At 49.9% G+C, this 18,656-nt stretch overlaps 2 protein-coding genes across 2 annotated transcripts; one reads left to right on the top strand and one right to left on the bottom strand.

Annotated features, from left to right (window-relative positions):
* Positions 1–2,904: 2,904 nt before the first annotated feature.
* On the top strand, positions 2,905–6,666 carry LOC120712680 (probable bifunctional riboflavin biosynthesis protein RIBA 1, chloroplastic). Its single transcript, XM_039998521.1, has 7 exons — positions 2,905–3,097; positions 3,577–3,931; positions 4,042–4,263; positions 4,495–4,820; positions 5,142–5,271; positions 5,709–6,005; positions 6,073–6,666. Exons 2-7 carry the CDS (start codon positions 3,818–3,820, stop codon positions 6,376–6,378), a joined length of 1,395 nt encoding a protein of 464 aa, XP_039854455.1. The 5' UTR covers positions 2,905–3,097; positions 3,577–3,817; the 3' UTR covers positions 6,379–6,666.
* Positions 6,667–7,097: 431 nt separating this feature from the next.
* LOC120713492 (receptor-like kinase TMK3) lies at positions 7,098–8,282 on the bottom strand. Its single transcript, XM_039999443.1, has one exon. The coding sequence runs from the start codon at positions 8,280–8,282 to the stop codon at positions 7,098–7,100; it is 1,185 nt and encodes a 394-aa protein (XP_039855377.1).
* Positions 8,283–18,656: the final 10,374 nt, after the last annotated feature.

Here is an 18,656-nt window from a genome sequence, read left to right as displayed (position 1 = left end):
TACAGTTAGGTGGCCTTGTCCCGTCTCAATTCTAGGCGTAATGGAGTGGTGGCAGGATGATAATGATGACAGCGTGTGTGATGGCGCCCGTTGACGCCCTCTCCCGTCTCCCATTCATGAGGACGGGTAGGTGGCACAGTCTATAATTTGACCCTGTCAGCGGGTTCTGTTGTGCATGCGAGCGTGGCGTGCGGTAGGAGTGGGCGATGCATACGGTGGAACGGAGGCTGGCTTGACAGGCATGCCCACCACTCGGAGTGGGGTTCTCCATACGCCTGGCTCAGGCCGCTCCGTACGAATCGGGCAAGCCCGGTTCTTGGTTGGGAGGATGCCACGTGGCCTTTCCCGTTGAGTCGAGGACTCAGCGGGCTGGCTCTCTGTCGGCCCACTGAAAACTTGGGCTGGCGTTATCATTGTGGGCCCGTTGGGTACCCCGGGTCCCTGCCCCCATTAGATATGTATTAGACATGCATTGTTAGAGAATTTTTGTGTGTATAGGTTCTATAGAAAAATTTTAAGTTCTTAGGAAGGGTCAAATTTGAGCTAAATTTGATCTTTTTTATTTATTTTCACATAATTTCAATTTTTTGTTTCAACTTAAAAATTATGAAACTAGGTTCTCTGTACTCTCCTCTACCATTATGCCAATTTTTATGTTTTTTGATCCATGTTTGCTACCTCAATTGAGTGAAAAAGAGATAAGAAAGAAAAATTCCAAAAAGATGCAAAAACTGCTTGTGAAACCACGGAGGGAGATAAAACAAATGATTTTGATAGTTGGAAGAGATTAGATACCCGATTCTATCGTTGAGGGGGCGAAAATCAGATTTTCTTGATAGTTGAGGAAGGGAAAATAGATTTTGTCCAAGAAACAATCGCTCGCGCTGGGCTTTGCATTGCATTGGAGGAGGCCCAACTTTGCATCCCGATCACCACATTCTATTTTAGCGGAGTGGGAATGGGCTCGAGCGTCCCTAACAAAAAAACGGGCCTGATTTCAATTTCACGGGCCGAAAACCTCTCCGCGGACTGCTGCGGAAAATGCCTCATGTCCGTCCGGCCCAATCGCTCCCATCCGCGTCGAGTGCTGAAAATCCTATATATCTTCTAGAAGATTTTTTCCCCATATTCCAGTGTTTGAGATTCGTGCAAATCATTTCATCCATTGGATCTCCTCAACCCTATCTTCTTCCTCCTCCTGCCCCCTTGGTCACCATGCGCCGCCGCCGCCGCTCTCTGAGCTCGCTGCGCTGCCGCCCCGCCCGCCGCGTCATCACGAGCGCTGCGCCTGCCTGCGCCGCACGCCGTCGCCGCTGCGCGGTGCTGCTGCTGCGTGCTGGAGGTGCGCTGCTGGTCGCCGCCACGGCTACGTGCGGCTGCTGCTCGCTGCTGCTGTGCCGCACCCGCGCACACGACCACTGGAGAAAAAAATGTCGTTCAACATTTCTATTTTAATATTCTCAATATTTTATATTTCCAATTTCAATATTTTGTCTTCACAGTTTCAATATTTTGAAAGCCGAATGTTGAGTTAATTCTACTAAGATATTGAACATATTTATAGCAAATAATTAGACTAAGGTGAGCTTTAAAAATAGATGATTTATCTATCTTCCACAAGATAGATAGGAGTCCCCCGTCAAGTGCCCTCGAGCAAATCAATCGGGACCGTCGACTCTGCTCGGATCACACGGCCAGAGCTCTCCACGTCCACGGCGCGTACAGTCATCAGTTGGTCCTTCTAGAGATGTAAACGGATCGGTTACGAATGAATATTACTTGCCCCGTTCGGATGGCTGGCTCGAATGGATGGTTTGGCTGGTGGAACAGTAATTGCTGGGGACTCCTGTTGCTGCTGGAAACAGCTACGGTTGGCTGGAAACGGCGCGCTCCGGGACCGCCGCCTCCTCGCGGCTGGCGCTGGCGGCGTGGTGGCGCCGCCGCCGCCGACCGGGGCGCAGCGGTTGCAAGTCGGGCTCTGGTACCTGCATGAGTACGCGCGCCCGCCGTGCGTGCACATGGATGTGAGCAGGGGCAGCGTGCTCCTCGCCGGCGACGGGCCGCACGCCAAGCTCCGGGGCTTCGGCGCCGCACGGGCCATCACGGGCGGTGCCGGCGCCGACGGGAGGCGCCGTTCACGATGACGAGCCGCATTGTGGGGACGCGCGGGTACATCGCACCGGAGTACCTGGAGCACGGTGTGGTGTCGCCGAGGGCCGACGTGTACTCGCTCGGCGTGGTGCTCCTGCAGCTCGTCACGGGGAAGGACGCCGAGGAGCTGGTGGGGGACGGCGTGGGCGACCCGTTCGCCGCGCTGCGGGAGCTGGCCGAGGAGCTCGACGGCGGCGGCGGCGACGTGCTGCGGAGGCTGGAGGAGCTCGTGGACCCGGCGCTGCCGGCGGGGAGCTGCCCATAGGACGCCGTGGCCGTGATGGTCAGGCTGATCGAGAGGTGCGTCCGGCGCGACGCGGTGGCCCGGCCGAGCTCTGGGGAGGTGGCGCGGCGCCTGCGGAGCGAGTCACGGACGGTGATGCGGACTCGCGGAGCGAGCGGCGCTCGCGCACCCGTGGCTTATCCAGCCGAGCAGCAACAGTAGTCCCCAGCAGTTACTGTTCCACCAGCGGAACCATCCAACGGGGCCACTGATATTGTATTTATTTTTATATTTTTATTCGGATACGGAATCGGATACTAATAGTATTAATTTTTGTCAAATAAAATTATAATTGATATCGAAATCATAAAAATATAATTTTTAATATTCAAATACGAATTAATTACGAATATTAAATAATCAAAATTAGATACGAACGAATAAAAATTCTTTCCTATTTTCCGTAGTGATCCTATCGAACGCCTTCTCGAGCGAGGAGCAACGTCCCCATCCCTCCGTCCCAACTTCTGGAGTTCTGGTCCTGCCCCCACCCCCCACCAGCGCCGCGCGAGGGAAGGAGCTTCGCAATCCGCCGCGGCTCGTCTCGTCTCTCGCCTCGAATCCCCGGCGCCGGCTGCGCGGGCGGAGCAGAGGGCGCGCTCGTGAAGAAAATGGCCTCATTCGCTCTCCATTCGCGCCGCCGTCCACAGCGTCGTGCGCTCGGTGAGCCCCCTCAGCCCAGCCGACCTGGCTTAATTTTGCTTTGAAACCGGTGTGGCGGTGTGGTTCGTGCGAGAGACGACGGACTCGCTTCCGGAAAATGTAGTTTAAGTCTTTAAGAGGTCTTAGGGGTATCACCACAAGCATGTCTGAGCAGTAAACCTGAGGTGAACTTTGGTACTGTGTTTGGAGCGAGTTGATATCCAATATTGGTTATGTTTTATTATAGCATCGGAGTGTTGTATGGTCTGTCAGGCTCGAGGGTTAGCCCACATATCGCTGATCGGAACCCAAATAGAAGCAGATGGGTGATGGAGGAGGAAGTCCATGGATTAAATAGCTTGCTTCTTGTTTTGTTTCCCTTGCTTGATTACACTCTTCCTTGAACTTGGGTGAGCTATTGACAAAATTTTGTATTATTTTTTTTATCTCAGATCCTATGTGCTTGTTTCATGACTGATTTTGTTCCCTCGGTTGAACAGCATCAATGGTAGGTACAGGACTTCTGGGTTGCCTTGTGATACTTCGCTTCTGCCGAGTGCTGCATCAAACAGTTTAAGGATAATCAGATCCATTCACTTGGAAAATACCCACCGATTCAGAAACCTCCATGTATCTTATGCTGGGGGTGATTCATCAGAGAATATTATTATAAATGGGAAGGCCAACCCATCTAATTCAGTTCAAGCAGATGCTGTTGCACTTGGGACCATTGCATCTGATATGGCTCCTGTTGTTGATGGGTTTTCTGCTGATGACGATGAGTTTGACTTAGACAGCCCGACAAAGGGTTTCTCATCTATACCTGAAGCTATTGAGGACATTCGTCAAGGAAAAGTATTCCCCCTTTTTTTTCTCTGAATTGTGTTTACTACTATTTATGTGGTTATGCCAGTCAAGTCGATTCTGTTATATATATGAATTTCTAACTGAGTACTATGTTGCAGTACGTCATTGTTGTGGATGATGAAGACAGAGAGAATGAAGGTGATCTTATAATGGCAGCATCAAAGGTCACACCTGAAGCTATGGCTTTTATAGTGAGGCATGGCACTGGGATTGTTTGTGTCAGCATGAAAGAAGAGGATCTGGAAAGGCTACAACTACCTCTTATGGTGACGACAAAGGAAAATGAAGAGAAACTGCGAACTGCCTTCACTGTTTCAGTGGTAAGAGTTTTCCCTTTTAAGCAGTTCTTTTTGGTAGAAAAGAACATTCAAATAAGTTCGTATTAATGGTAAAAAGAGTGCAAGTTGTGCTAATTGTACTTTGGAAAGAATAAACTAAGGTAGCACGTTTTGAGCGAAAGCATTTTGCGTGCCACAATGATCCTCCTTGATTGCATTTTGTACTTTATCCTTCCGTCAATAATCTTTCCCTGCTAAATATATGTATTTTAGGATGCCAAAGAGGGAACAACAACTGGAGTTTCAGCTAAGGACCGGGCAAACACAATACTAGCACTTGCATCTCCTAATTCCAAGCCTGAGGACTTCAACCGGCCAGGACATATTTTTCCTCTTAAATATAGAGAAGGTGGTGTGCTGAAAAGGGCTGGACATACTGAAGCATCAGTGGATCTTGCCATGTTGGCTGGTTTACCTCCTGTTGCTGTTCTTTGTGAACTTGTTGATGATGATGATGGTTCCATGGCTTTGTTACCGAAACTGCAACAATTTGCTAAGAGGGAGAACCTGAAGATAATATCAATCGCAGATCTGATAAGGTTAGCTATATCTTAACATATTAAAGTAGCAGTTCTTTACAAGGATGAAATCGATACTTGATTTAGATAAAACAATGATTAGATACTTAATCCTGACAGTTGTATGACAAACGGTAAGTAAAACAGTTCAATTTTATGGGTATTTCGTAGGTGTGTATTAAAGATGTGTTCTCATTGTAAGTAGAGACCCATATTGCAATTTCTTTTTTTTTTGGAAAATAAAAGCTGCAATTGACGGATGATTATACTAGGATGCGTAACGTTTTGTGGCTCCCTCCTTATTTTATAAATCTAAAAGCTGCGAATAATCCCCATATGCAGATATAGGAGGAAGAGAGACAGATTGGTTGAATGTGTTTGTGTTACACCTTTGCAGTTGCAATGGGGATCGTTTAAAGCCTATTGGTATAGATCTCTTATTGATGGGATGGAACACATTGCCATGGTGAAGGTATGCATGCCTTACCTCTCAAGAACAAAAGGGTATGCATGCCTTAGTAAATGTTATGTTCAGTAGAATCGTGGCTGCCATTAGAACATCAGGTTTAAAATGTTGCAACGTTGCAGTACAGCTTACTAACTATGAAAAACAAGGATTCATTGCATGATGTAGAAAGGTAAAATAGCATGCAATGGACTGAAGGGTGTAAAATGCTGTGCCCAAATGCATCACGTTGAAATTAATTGAAGTCAATCCATTATATCAACAAAAGATCTGAATTTCTGATCCTGCAGCCATATCCAGGATATGGCTTTACTTGCAGACAACCAAAAACATTCCTGTGTTTTCGAGTTTAATTCTTGTGTAAATGACAAATATCGCCTAGTCTTTGTTTTCCTTTGGCAGTAAGTTTGGAGTTCAGAATGATTCGTTTCGCTTGTATGCAGGGTGATGTTGGCGATGGCCAGGATATCCTAGTAAGAGTGCATTCGGAGTGCCTAACTGGGGACATATTTGGATCTGCAAGGTGCGACTGTGGGAATCAACTTGCTCTGGCAATGACCATGATTGAGAAAACTGGCTGGGGTGTAGTAGTTTATCTTCGTGGTCATGAAGGCAGGGGCATTGGGCTGGGTCACAAGCTTCGGGCTTACAACTTACAGGATGATGGGCGGGATACTGTTGAGGCTAACTTGGAGCTAGGGCTGCCTGCTGATTCTCGGGAGTATGGTATAGGTGCCCAGGTAAGATAACTTATTTGAGTTGTTTTCAGCTAGCTTCCACCAGTACTGATTACTCTCTCCTCTGCAGATACTACGTGATCTTGGTGTCAGGACTATGCGGCTAATGACTAACAACCCTGCGAAATACACTGGACTCAAGGGTTATGGTTTAAGTGTCCTGGGCAGAGTGCCGTTGCTTACACCGATAACTAATGAGAATCGGCGCTATATGGATACGAAGCGACTAAAGATGGGGCATGTCTACAGAACCCGCCCTAGCGGTGGTCATACAAGTGGCAGTGGCATGACTGATGGTGGCGCGAAAGGGGAGGCAGGGCAAGAGCAAAAACTCCAGAATCTTAACCGCATATATCTGTGTTACTTCTGGCAGTAAATAGACTCCCAAATTCCATTGCAATATCTTCTATCTTTCGATGCTGCTCAAGCTTTGGTCATACGAGTCGCGCAAGTCTTGTCTGTGTTGCTGACGTTAGTAGAGGATATGCTTTCTTCGGTACTTTTAGTGCTTTTTTATTTTAGATTTAGAAACAGTTGACGTATTCAGCTGTTGGACGTTTGTATGAGCGTACTGACATTGTGTACTGTACCGTAGTGTTCTTCTGAGATGAAGTTCGATGACTGCAGTATTTGGCACGAACATTTCGGTTCAACGTTTATCCTTTGCATTGTGCCCTATCTGGAGGGCTTAAAAAAAACTAACTGGGCACTTTTATGTGCACATGGATTAATGGATATTATGGACTTGGGCACATACAGACACAGGAGGCATATAGCAGCAGCGTTGGTTGAGAAAGAGAAAAGAAGAGCACGATCGAGGAACATATATCTATAGTCCGTAGCAACGCACAAGCATTTTTACTAGCTAGTAGATAGATAAATAGATGGGGCTTCTGAAGACAAGCAAGCACAAGAGAATCATTTAGAAGGAACTTATCATTTATCACACCAACGTAAATTGCCCCTTTCAGAGAAAAATAACAGCCAGAAGAATCCAATCCAAATCCAACAAACAAAAGATATTTCCTTTATTTACTTTACTAACGGGGAATCTATCTGTGACTGCCTGCATCATGCAGCAGCAGGACCTTATGACTATTCCCCAATAAACGCGTTTCCATCTGCCAACACAAAAACAGATGGCTTAAACTTCGGCAGTTGGCCCGTGAGGCTATTGTTTGTGACATCAAGAAGCTCAAGCTTCGTCAATTTCGTGAGAGACTCCGGTATCTCCCCGGTGAGATTGTTGCCGGCTAGCACAAGTCTTTCAAGGTCTATCAGGTCCGCTATGGCCGGCGATATTGTACCTGATAACTCAGCGTGTTGCAGGTAGATCATGGTTACACTACCTGAGATGTCGCATACCGTGCCAAGCCAGTCGCCACTGCAAGGGTCGTTCCCCCTCCATGCCCTTGCTAGGTAGAAGGGGTAGCCAAAGCCCTCGGCCGCCTGGAGCAGAGTGCTCACCTGCGCGTTGCACGCCCCGGGCTCGTCCAAGCAGAAACAGTTACCGTCGACCACGTCGGCGGCCACTCCGGCAGCAAACTGTGGCACCGGCCCTTGGAGGAAGTTGTTGGACAGGGAGATCTCCCTCAGGCTGGCGATCTTGCCCAGAGCCGCCGGCACCACTCCGGTGAGCGCGTTCCGCGACAGCCTCAGTGTCCTGATGGACGTGAGGTTTGCGATGACAATGGCCGCCGCCGCCTGGAACGGGCCGGCCACGGAGGCGTTGGAGGCGGAGAAGGTGCGGAGGGAGGGGCAGCCGGCGATGGCGTGGGGGAAGGGCCACGGCGCCAGGGGGAGGTTGTCCATGATGAGGTGCCTCAGCGCGGGCATTCCCAGCGGGAAGTCCTTCGGGAGGGACGTGAAGGCGTTGCCGTCGAGGGAGAGGCTGGTGAGGGAGGGGGCTCGCAGCGGCGGGACGGCGCCGGAGAGGGCGTTGCCCCCGAGCTGGAGCGACTCGAGCGCGGTGAGCGAGGAGAGGGAGGGGTGCAGGGTCCCAGACAGGCCCATCCCCGCGAGGTCGATGGCGATGACGCGGCCAGAGGAGGAGCAAGAGATGCCCTCGAAGGAGCAGGGGTCGCCGCCGGCTGTGGTCCAGGTAGACGGTGGCCTCGCCAGGGACCGAGCGAGGTCAGCGACGGCGTCCGCGTCTGAGCGGCGTCCCGCCGCCGCCGCAGCAAGACCGCAGCACGTCAGGAGGAGGGCGAGGAGGAGACGACACTCCTGCCTCCTCTTCACCGTGGTGGTGCATCCTTGGCGATGGACGGTGGTCGACATTGCTAGATAGAGATAGGTTGTCGATCTTGCGTAGAGATGATTCATGGATCCTCAGCATCGATCGGTTTCTCCTATATATTGCTCCATCCTGTTGAGATCGATCGAGGAAGAAATTAAGAATAATGAAATGGAGGCCAAGAGACTACGCGCGCGTGCACTGGTTGGTCACAGCCTGTGCTGCATTCGATCGGTTTCATTAGTCATTAAGTACTAATAAATTCCTCCAGCTAGCTAGCACAAAAAAAAAAATGCAGTTTCAACACCAATAATCGCGCACGTACTCCATGAGTACTTTCCGTCTCAATATAAGTAGATTATTATTTTAGCATTCAATTTTTTTCTTAAATATAAATATTTCTGTGATTCAAAATTAGTCCATAAAATATAAGCATTTGTGAGTTGTAGGGTATGTGGGGAAGGAGTACATCCGGGGAGGGGGGGGGGGGGAGGTGTATGTATGGGAGGAGATGGGAAAGAAGGGGTAGAAGAGTCTTTTTTTCAAAAGCTCTTTTAGGTAATTTTGCTCCTGGACACTCTACAATAGTGATTTTTGCCACAGGACACTACTCAATCTTGTCTTTGCTGCTGGACACTCTTTAAGTTTGCATATTTGCTCCTGTACACTTTAGATAATATAATATTTTTTTAGAAAAAAAGAGGGAGGAAAATTCCAAAATGCCCAAAATACCCCTGCCTCCTAATACTATCGGTTCAACACAGTACAAATTCCCTTAAAAAAATTCCTCCCTCCCCCAAAATCGGAGCCCCGCCAGCCACTGCGCGGATGGAGGCGCCGAGCTACGAGACATGGCGGCGTTGGCGGCCCTCCCTGCTCCTCTCTCCCCATCCCGCAGCGGCCCTCCTCCCTGGCCTCCCTCGCCGGCCGCGGCCCTCCTCCCCGGCCTTCCTTGCCGGCCACAGCAGAGATAGCTCGCGCGCGGCGGCTTCGGCAGGTGGCGCCCCTCCTTTTCCCACGCGGCACGGCGGCCTTGAGCTCTGGCCATGGCAGCGGCCTTGAACTCCGGTGGAGGCCGCGCGGGGCCATGGCGGAGCAGAGGCCGCGGCACCCAATCCTCCTCCCTTGGCGGCCTCCGCCTTGGCCGGCGCGCCCCTCCGGCGCCGGATTCACGAGCGGCGACGGCTAGATTCCCCTCCCTCCTCCCTGCTCCTTCCATCAGTGGCCATGGCGGCCGCAACGTGGGGCGAAGGCGCGGCCGCGGCGCTGGATCCCTCTCCTTGTAACATCCCGAAAATACGCCCAAATAAATCACCTGCTAAAAATATTATTTTCCAAAATCTTTTTCGTCGCTGAGCTCAAATCATTCCAAATTCTTTCCTGTCCGAGCTCCCGATTCCCCAAAATATTTTTCCGATGATCCGCTGTTCCGACACCAGTACCTATCCCCTTTCCCTTTCTCTCATTCTGCGTGCTCGTCGCTGACCGGCCGAACGCCGCAGCTCGCGCATGGCCGACCGCCGCCGCGAATCCCGCGGACAACTCTGTCTCTTTCTCTCTCTCCATTTTTCTTTTTCCCTTTCCCTTTTCCTTTTTTCCTTTTCTCTTTTCTTTTTCTCCCTCCTTCCCTTTCTTCCTTCTCCCTCCTCCTCCTTCCTCCCACGCGCTACACGGGCAGAGCAGCCCGGCGCCGGCCACCCCCGGCCCGCCCACTTGCGCATCCCTGCTCACCCCGTCCTCTCCTCTGCGCCACCGTACCCCCTTGCCTACCTCGTCGCGCGCGCACTCCCCCGCCGTGGCTCTCGCGCTCGCCCGAGGAGCAGAGCCGGCCACGCACGGTGCCACCTCCATTGGCCGCCGCCCTCCCACTTGCACCGCCCCTCTGCACGGCCGTCACCTCCACGCCGCTACGCGCCACCGCCCAAGGTCGCTTCATGCGCCACCGCCGGCCCCGCCGCCATTAAAGCTCGTCCTCGAGCTCGCCGGCCGCCACCACCGCGGCACCCCCTCCCTCTCGCCTCGCCGGCCTATAAATACCCCTCCACCGCAGCTCGCCATCCCCACGAACCCCGGCCGCCACCTCCAGCCCCCTCCCCTGCGCAGCAGCGCCGCCGCTGCGAGCTACCCCGCCCGCTGCCGGCCGGCCCTCATGGCCAGACCTCCTCGCTGCCCCTCCGCCCGAGGTGAGGGCAAGGGTAGAACCCCCTCCACCTCCTCAAGCTCGTCTGCAGCCGCTAGCCCCCTCTCTCGCCTCGCAACACCGCCGCCACGACCATCGCCGCCGGCCGCCGCGCACCACCGTGGCCAGACCGCCACACCCCATCCCCGCTCGAGGTGAGGAGGGGAATCGATCCCCCCACGGCCTCCCCTTCCTTTTCCCCCTCTCCCCAAGGCGCCGACGATCCCCGAAGGCCGCCGGCCAGGCGCCACTGCCCCTGCGCTCCCCTCCTCTGTTTTCCGGTAGAGAGAGGAGGAAGAAGGCATTTTTGCACAGAGCCCCCTACCCTTTCCTGATATTTTTAAAGAACCCCCCTCTCTCTAGTTCTTTTCCAAATGAGCCCCCATGTTTTCCCCATTTAAGAAATAACCCATCCAATATATAGAAACAATTACACATAGGCCCCTACACCTTCTAGTATGGCCCAGATATTTCTAAAAATTACAACTAAGTCCTTTCCTCTTCTAAAAGTATTTTCCAATAAGCCCCTCTCTTATTCCTTTTAATGAATAAGCCCTACCACCATATAAACATAAATTCAAATAGACCCCTACCCCTTTTCGGAGTAACACAAATATTTTCAGAAATTATAATCAAGTCCTTCCACTCTCAAAAATAATTACAAAGAAGCCCTTGAACCCCCGTTTAACCCCTAACCACTCCTTCAATTCATCATTTCATGCGCCAAAAATCCTCTGTTTGCCCCGAAACTTTACCACACCATTTCTAACATAATTTCGGCCATGCCATTAGAGAACCACCCAAAAATATTACTCCCATCTCCATATTTTAATTTCTTCCGACTCGAGCTCAACGATAAAACCTTTATTTCTTTTTCTTTATTGTGTGTTTGTTTGTGTGCACCGTAGATCACGGTGTGAACGAGGGAGAACCCGTCGACGAGCAGTACCGCGAGTAGGTGTGCGAGGACCAGTACCGCGAGCCCGAACCCGAAGGACAGTATCTCGATCAGGACTTCCCGGAAGGCTTTGTGATCGGCAAGTTCAATCTCATCCTTTGATGCATATTTTGTCCCAATTTTATAAACACAACCTACTGGCCTGTTTTATAAAACTGCATATGCTTTTACTGCTAAAACATGGTTGGATAGCCACCCCTTGATTTGTTATAACCATTCCTTGACCACCTAGAAAATGTGTGAGTGTGTGGGAAGGGAAAAAGGTGGATTGGTTGAAAATAAATGAAAGACGTGTCTCGATGAGATGGATGACATTTCTGTGTGAATTGCCAGAAAGTATGCTCGTACCTATGTGGTTGAGCAAGGTTGGGAGATATCCATCTTGTCACCATTAAGGACCGAGTTGATGTGTCATCTCACCTAACTCAACTTATCGTACAACCACTCGACTGTTGTGTGTGGCAACGGCTTAGCATAAATCTCACTAGTTAGTCTGTTAGTCATCAGGAGAGCTGGTGAGCAGCGGGTGATCAAGGAGACGGGATAAGATCTTTGTGAATTATACCCCAGTTGGGCCTCGTTGGTAGGTCAATGACCCCTTGGTGGATCCCGTGTTGGCTACTCAGGTCTAGCTAAGGTGGGTAATGGCTTCGATGGGATCTGCACCGACACTAAGGTGATCGTGCTGTGGTACCCCGCTTGTGGGTAAAGTGTACACCTCTGCAGAGTTAAAAACTATTTGAATAGCTGTGCTCACGGTATTGAGCGGGTTATGGTTTGGTCACATAACTAGGGTTTCTTCTGGGAATGGTTGGGATGGCATGTGTTGTTTTGGTAAAGTGTCCGGCAGCTGTGCCGTGTGCTACGGCGGATGAGGAGTCCGGTAGCAATTTAAAACTTGGATCCTGTGTGGATCAACCCTACGTGTCAAGATAATTTCTTTGAAAATCCTGTTCTTTCAAATAAACCCATGCATAAAATTAGCTTTATCGCAAATTAACCGATAGCCTTATCCTTGATTAATCCTGTGCATATACTCTGTTTATACCCCCTCCGTGGGTGCGGTTGGACTTGCTGAGTACGTTTGTACTCACCCCGATATATGTTGTTGCTTCAGAGGAAGATCCGGACTTCGTGGTTGAAGACGTTGAGTAGAGGTTGCGTCTGCACCCAACTCTGCCTGTGGTGTTGGCCCTGTTCAGGATGCTTCCGCTAGCACGATACTCTGAGCCCGAGCTGGATCCCATGTGGGTCGTGCTTTGGTATATCACCATAGCCTTTTTACTTCTTGTTATTGTTTGTCTCGAGTGTCCACCTCCTCGGAGGATTGTACGGTGATGTGCCATCTGATGTAATAAATATGTATCAGACTCCTGGGACTGATATTTGTATCACATTTAAGTCACCTCTTATGAGGGGACGCTTCGGGTGGTATCAGAGCCGTAACTTGGTTGTAGAACGTGACCCCTAGGATTGAGACCCTTTTCTAAGCCTTTCCACATTAGAACTTTCCTTGCTTAATCCTTTTTCCACACAAACACTCACCACTAACTCTTGCCTGTTCCAGATGGCTGACAACAAATGGAGTAACGGAATCTGCTTCGCAAAGCCTGACCTCCCTAAGTTGTTGCTACTCAGCCTCGAACGCGTCGGAGTTGTGGACACACCAGAGTACATCTACCGGGAGTACGACTCCAGGGGCACCCGTCGGTGTGACATAATGATCTTCGTGGGGAAGAGCACCCGCTATCCTGACGTGAAACCCTGGTTCATCTCCACCACTGGCTTTTTCTTCCCAGACACCTACCGAAAGGCCGCCCGAAAAGCTCTGCGATGTCTGCGTGTGGTTTACAAACATCATCTTCAGCGGACTCCTATGGGATTTTTCCCACCCACTGAAGGAAGAGGACGCTCATGGATTGCCCGGATGAGAGGACTTGGAAGGGAAGAAGAAGAACTAGAGGATACGGTCTCCCACCTATCCATCTACCTCACCGGATTAGACCAACTCTACCGTGAACAGGCGACACAACTGAAATACCAAATCCGCAGGGCAGAAAAGGCAATCCAAGAGATGGAGTCACAACAGATAAGAGCCGTACAAGCCAAGAATTCTCTAGCCACTCTCCAAACCCATTGGCAAAACCATGAGGCTCACAGAGGAGCAGGTGGATGGTTAGAAGAAGAACCCGAAGAAACCCATTGGGATAGGGGTACTCAGATCGAAGATGAGATGTTGGAACAATGTCTTCCACCAAAGAAGCGCCCTATCCAGATCGAGGAAGAGTCCCCATGATAGAAGAGTAGCACATCTAGACTAGAGTCTCTATCCTAATAATCATGTATCCATGGAAAATGTACCCCACCCTGTTATAATAATAAAGACCACCTATCCCCTTTGTACTCAAGTATTTATGCAAAGTTTGTTCACCCTACCTTTGTTTTCAGATGGCTGAGGAAGGATGGACCCATGGCATTTGCCAAGCTGCACCTGGCTTCCCCAGCCTTTTGATCAATGCCCTGGTGAGTCTTGGTGTTTCAGAACGCCCAAGGTACTACAGCAAGGAGTACGAGCACCATGGTACTCTCTGCTGCAGGGTGATCCTGGTCATCGCCAAAAGTGACCACTACCCTGACATCCAGCCATGGCGAGTGACCACCACCGGGTTAGGTACCAAGACACCTATCCCTTGGTCATCAGAAAGGCACTCCGTTAGCTGTTCCATATTTTCGAGGGACATCTCGCCCCCACACCAACGAGGATCTTTCCTCTGGCCATCAGAACCCCAGTTTGGGAGGCTCGCATGAGAAGCCTGGAACGGTGCCACCATGAAGAGGACCCCTTGTACCAAGTGGCTACTTACCTAACCTCCTTGGATCAGCTCTTTGACGAGCAAGCTAGCATCCTGAGGGAGCAGACCCATCAGGCCGAGCAAGTGGAGCTCGCGATAAGAATGCATCAAATCCGGGTGGCTCAAGCCGAGACAAGAGCCGCAGCCGCGGTCAGTAGTGAAGCGGTTGCCCAGGAGAGCCTCAGGCAGGCCCGGGACCTGCATATATAAGAATGGACCAGAAGTGGAACGCCAGTCCCGGCAATTGGAGAAACACATGTCCTACTTGGGACGCCCATCATGGGATGGGGACCACTTTTTGGACCCCACAAGCCCCACCCGAGAACCCTGAAGTGCCTACTGCCGCCGTTGAAGGAGAAGCTGCTGAGCAACCCCTGGAAAATGGAGACCTAGAGAACGGCGAGCAAGGACCGCTCATTCCCCTAGAGGATGTGAGTTCTCTTCCAAGGGGAGAACCCACTCAAGCCGATGAGTCCGCCTAAGTGCTAGTGGCCGTCAAGGGATGAAGCCGTGTGGTCCGAAGTTAGAGTTGTGCCCCTCCTCTTTTGGAGTTGTGTACCCGGACGTGTAGTACGCATTTTGGCCTTGCCCCAGTGTTGTACCCCCCTTGCAGTAATGAAGTTGTTTGTGCATGTTGCTTGCTAGTCTATGTGTTTGTTGTTAGTTGGTGTGCCTTCGGCAGGAGGTGGATTCTGCCTTTTCAAAAATACGAATTAAACAAATTAAACATCACTTAATCCTAATCCCAATCTCACAAAGACTCTACCCAATCTACAGATGGCTTCCGACGTGGTTCAAAAGGCTCCCACAGTCGGACCCCTGCAGCCTCTGGCACGGGAGTACCGCTCAACGGACAGAACCCTCCTCAGGGAGAACAAGAAGTGAGCCAGAACGGAGGAGGAAACCAAGGAGAAGTGCCACTGCCACCACCTCAACCTTTCGGGGACCTGACACAGACGATAAACAATCAGACCCTCATACTAGAAGCCCTGGCCAATGCCATTGTCAATAAGCGGCCACGAGAGCAGACCATGAATGACAAGCTGACAGCTTTCCTGAGAACTAAGCCACCCACCTTTGCCGGATCCAGCAACCCCTTGGAGGCAGATGACTGGCTGCGCGTGATCGAAAGGAAGCTCGAGTCATTCGAATGCCAAGACCGAGACAAAGTTCTTCTGGCAGCTCACCAACTCACATGAACTGCCTTAGCTTGGTGGGAGAACTACTGTGCCGCTGCTGAAGATGCCACCACCATCACTTGGAACGAATTTGTGAGAGAGTTTCGCCGCTACCATATCCCCGCAGCCACCATGAAGTGCAAGGCGGATGAGTTCCGCGCACTACAGCAAGGGAGCATGTCTGTGGAAGAATACACCTACTAGTTCATGGAACTTGCCCGCTATGCACCAGAGGAAGTGGACAAGGATATAAAGAAGCAGGATATGTTCAAGAAGGGATTAAGCCCAGAACTCCGGACCTTGCTTACCCCTCAGATATACCCGGACTTCAATACTCTGATGAACATGGCCATTCTCACAGAAAGGGCCATAGCTGAAGAAAGGAAAGAAAACAAGCGTAAGTTCCTGGAAAGTAAGGCCCGCCAGCAGAACTGCTTCCAGAGACCAAGAAGCTCCAGCTATACTGCACCAGGATCTCAGGCCCCAATGCAGTATAGGACCCAGTCCCAAGTGACAGGCCCCCAGGCCCCTAACACACAGTTCAAGAACCAGAACACCATGAGAGCCCCGCAGAACAATGCCAACCAAGTCACCACTAACAACAACAATACTAGGGCCTGTTTCAACTGCCGTGAGACAGGGCATTACATTGCCAACTGCCCATATGCCAAAAATAAGCCTGCTGCATTAGCCTTCTCCAACTCGGTAAATGGACCTAGGCCACCTATATCTGGAGCCAACCGTGTCCCCGTCGGCAGCAAGAACAAGGGCAACAACAACAGCCAGCAGCCTTATGGACGAGCCCGCGTCAACCACATCAACGCACAGGAGGCTCAGGGTGCACAAGGAGTGGTACTTGGTGAGTTTCTAGTCAGCTCAACTCTGGCAACAATATTATTTGATTCTGGAGCATCACACTCATTCATATCGTCAAGCTTCGTGGATAAGCAAGAAATACCTACGGTACTATTAAAAACACCCCTATTAACCCGGACGCCTGGAGGTGACATCAAGTGTCGACTAGGTTGTTTACGGGTAAGGATCAATTTAAGTGGGATAAATTTTCTAGCAGACCTAGTAGTACTTAAATCTAAGGGAATAGACGTGATCCTTGGAATGGACTGGTTAAGCCTACACAATGGCCTCATAGGTTGTGCTGACAAGGTAGTACACCTAACCAACTCAGATGGGATGCAAGTGACCTGCCATACTCGAGGGATTGGACCAGACCCAATGGTTTTCAGTATGGATGGGAAATCCCTAGAAGGAGTTCCAGTTGTAAATGAGTACCCTGATGTTTTCCCGGAAGAACTCCCCGGATTGCCACAAGACAGAGATATAGAGTTTGTCATAGAACTTATCACCGGAACCTCTCCTATTGCCAAGAGACCCTATAGGATGGCAGCCTCAGAACTAGTAGAGCTGAAGAAACAACTAGAAGAGTTACAACGAAGCATTTTATCTGGACTAGTTCATCTCCGTGGGGAGCCCTAGTCCTATTTGTCAAGAAAAAGGATGGGAGTATGAGGTTATGTGTAGATTACTGTGCACTGAATGAGGTTACCATCAAGAATAAGTACCCCCTCCCCAGGATTGATGATCTTTTTGATCAGCTAAAATGAGCCAAGTACTTCTCCAAGATTGATATGAGGTCAGGATATTATCAGCTCAAGATTAAGGAAAGTGACATCTCAAAGACAGCTTTTGTCACCCGTTATGGGCAGTTTGAGTTTACTGTGATGTCATTTGGACTCACTAATGCACCTGCTTATTTCATGAACCTCATGAACAAGGTATTTATGGACGAGTTGGATAAATTTGTCGTAGTCTTTATTGACGACATACTCATCTACTCCAAAAGTGCTGAAGAGCATGAGCAACACCTTAGAGTGGTCCTGGAAAAGCTAAGAGCACATAAGATATATGCCAAGTTCAGTAAGTGTGAATTTTGGCTCAAGAAAGTAGCCTTTCTTGGTCATATTCTGACCGCAAAAGGAGTAGCGGTCGACCCCAAGAAAGTTGAGGCAGTTTCCAATTGGCAGCAGCCAACCAATGTTAGTGAAATCAGAAGTTTTCTTGGTTTAGCTGAGTATTATTGGAGATTTATTGAAGGATTCTCTAAAATCGCCCGGCCCATGACGGAGCTGCTCAAGAAGGAAAAGAAGTTTGTTTGGACAGAGTCCTGTGAAAGGAGCTTCCAAGAATTGAAGAAAAGGTTGATGACCGTCCCAGTGCTGACCTTACCGGACATTCATTAGGATTTTGTCGTCTATTGTGATGCATCCTGACAAGGTTTAGTGTGTGTCCTTATGCATGATGGGAAAGTGGTTGCATATGTTTCCCGCCAACTCAGGCCTCATGAGTAGAATTACCCAACACATGATTTGGAATTTGCAGCCGTAGTGCATGCCCTCAAAATCTGGAGACATTATCTGATCGGGAATAAGTGTGAGATCTACACTGACCATAAGAGTCTGAAGTACATTTTCACCCAACCAGATTTGAATTTAAGGCAAAGAAGGTGGCTGGAATTGGTTAAGGATTATAACCTGGAAATCCATTACCACCCCGGCAAAGCTAATGTGGTAGCTGATGCCTTAAGCCGGAAACCTCACAAGCAACTTAGGCCGAAGAATGCCCATTTACAGGAAGAAATGGCACAGCTGAATGTGCTCATCATTCCTCAAGGATCTCAGCGCAAGTTAATAGTTCAGCCTACCTTGGAAGAAGAAATTAGAAAGGCCCAAGGTTCAGACTAGGATTTAATGAAGATCCATAAGAACACGGGAGAAAATAAGGCCCCAGATTTTAGGGTGGATGACAAAGAAACCTTATGGTATAAGAATAGGATTTGTGTGCCTAGGGAAGGGAAATTTCGGGACATTATCATGGACGAAGCCCATAACTCGGCATATTCCACCCACCCCGGAGCTACCAAGATGTATATGGATTTGAGGCAAAAATATTGGTGGAATGGAATGAAGGCGGACATCGCCCAGTTTGTCGCACATTGTGATATTTGCCAAAGGGTCAAAGTCGAGCATCAGAAGCCGGCTAGGTTATTGCAACCATTACCCATTCCGGTTTGGAAATGGGATGAGATTGGCATGGATTTTGTGGTTAGTTTACCCAGGACCCAGAAAGGAAATGACTCTATATGGGTGTTAGTGGATCGACTTACCAAGGTCGCACACTACTTACCCGTACGGACCAATTATGGTGGAGAAAAATTGGCCCAACTCTATATAGAC

The sequence above is a fragment of the Panicum virgatum genome, chromosome 6K, assembly GCF_016808335.1.
Source record: "Panicum virgatum strain AP13 chromosome 6K, P.virgatum_v5, whole genome shotgun sequence".
Taxonomy (NCBI): domain Eukaryota; kingdom Viridiplantae; phylum Streptophyta; class Magnoliopsida; order Poales; family Poaceae; genus Panicum; species Panicum virgatum.
Note: the sequence above shows the minus strand (reverse complement) of the source record. Positions and strands in the feature narration are given on the sequence as shown.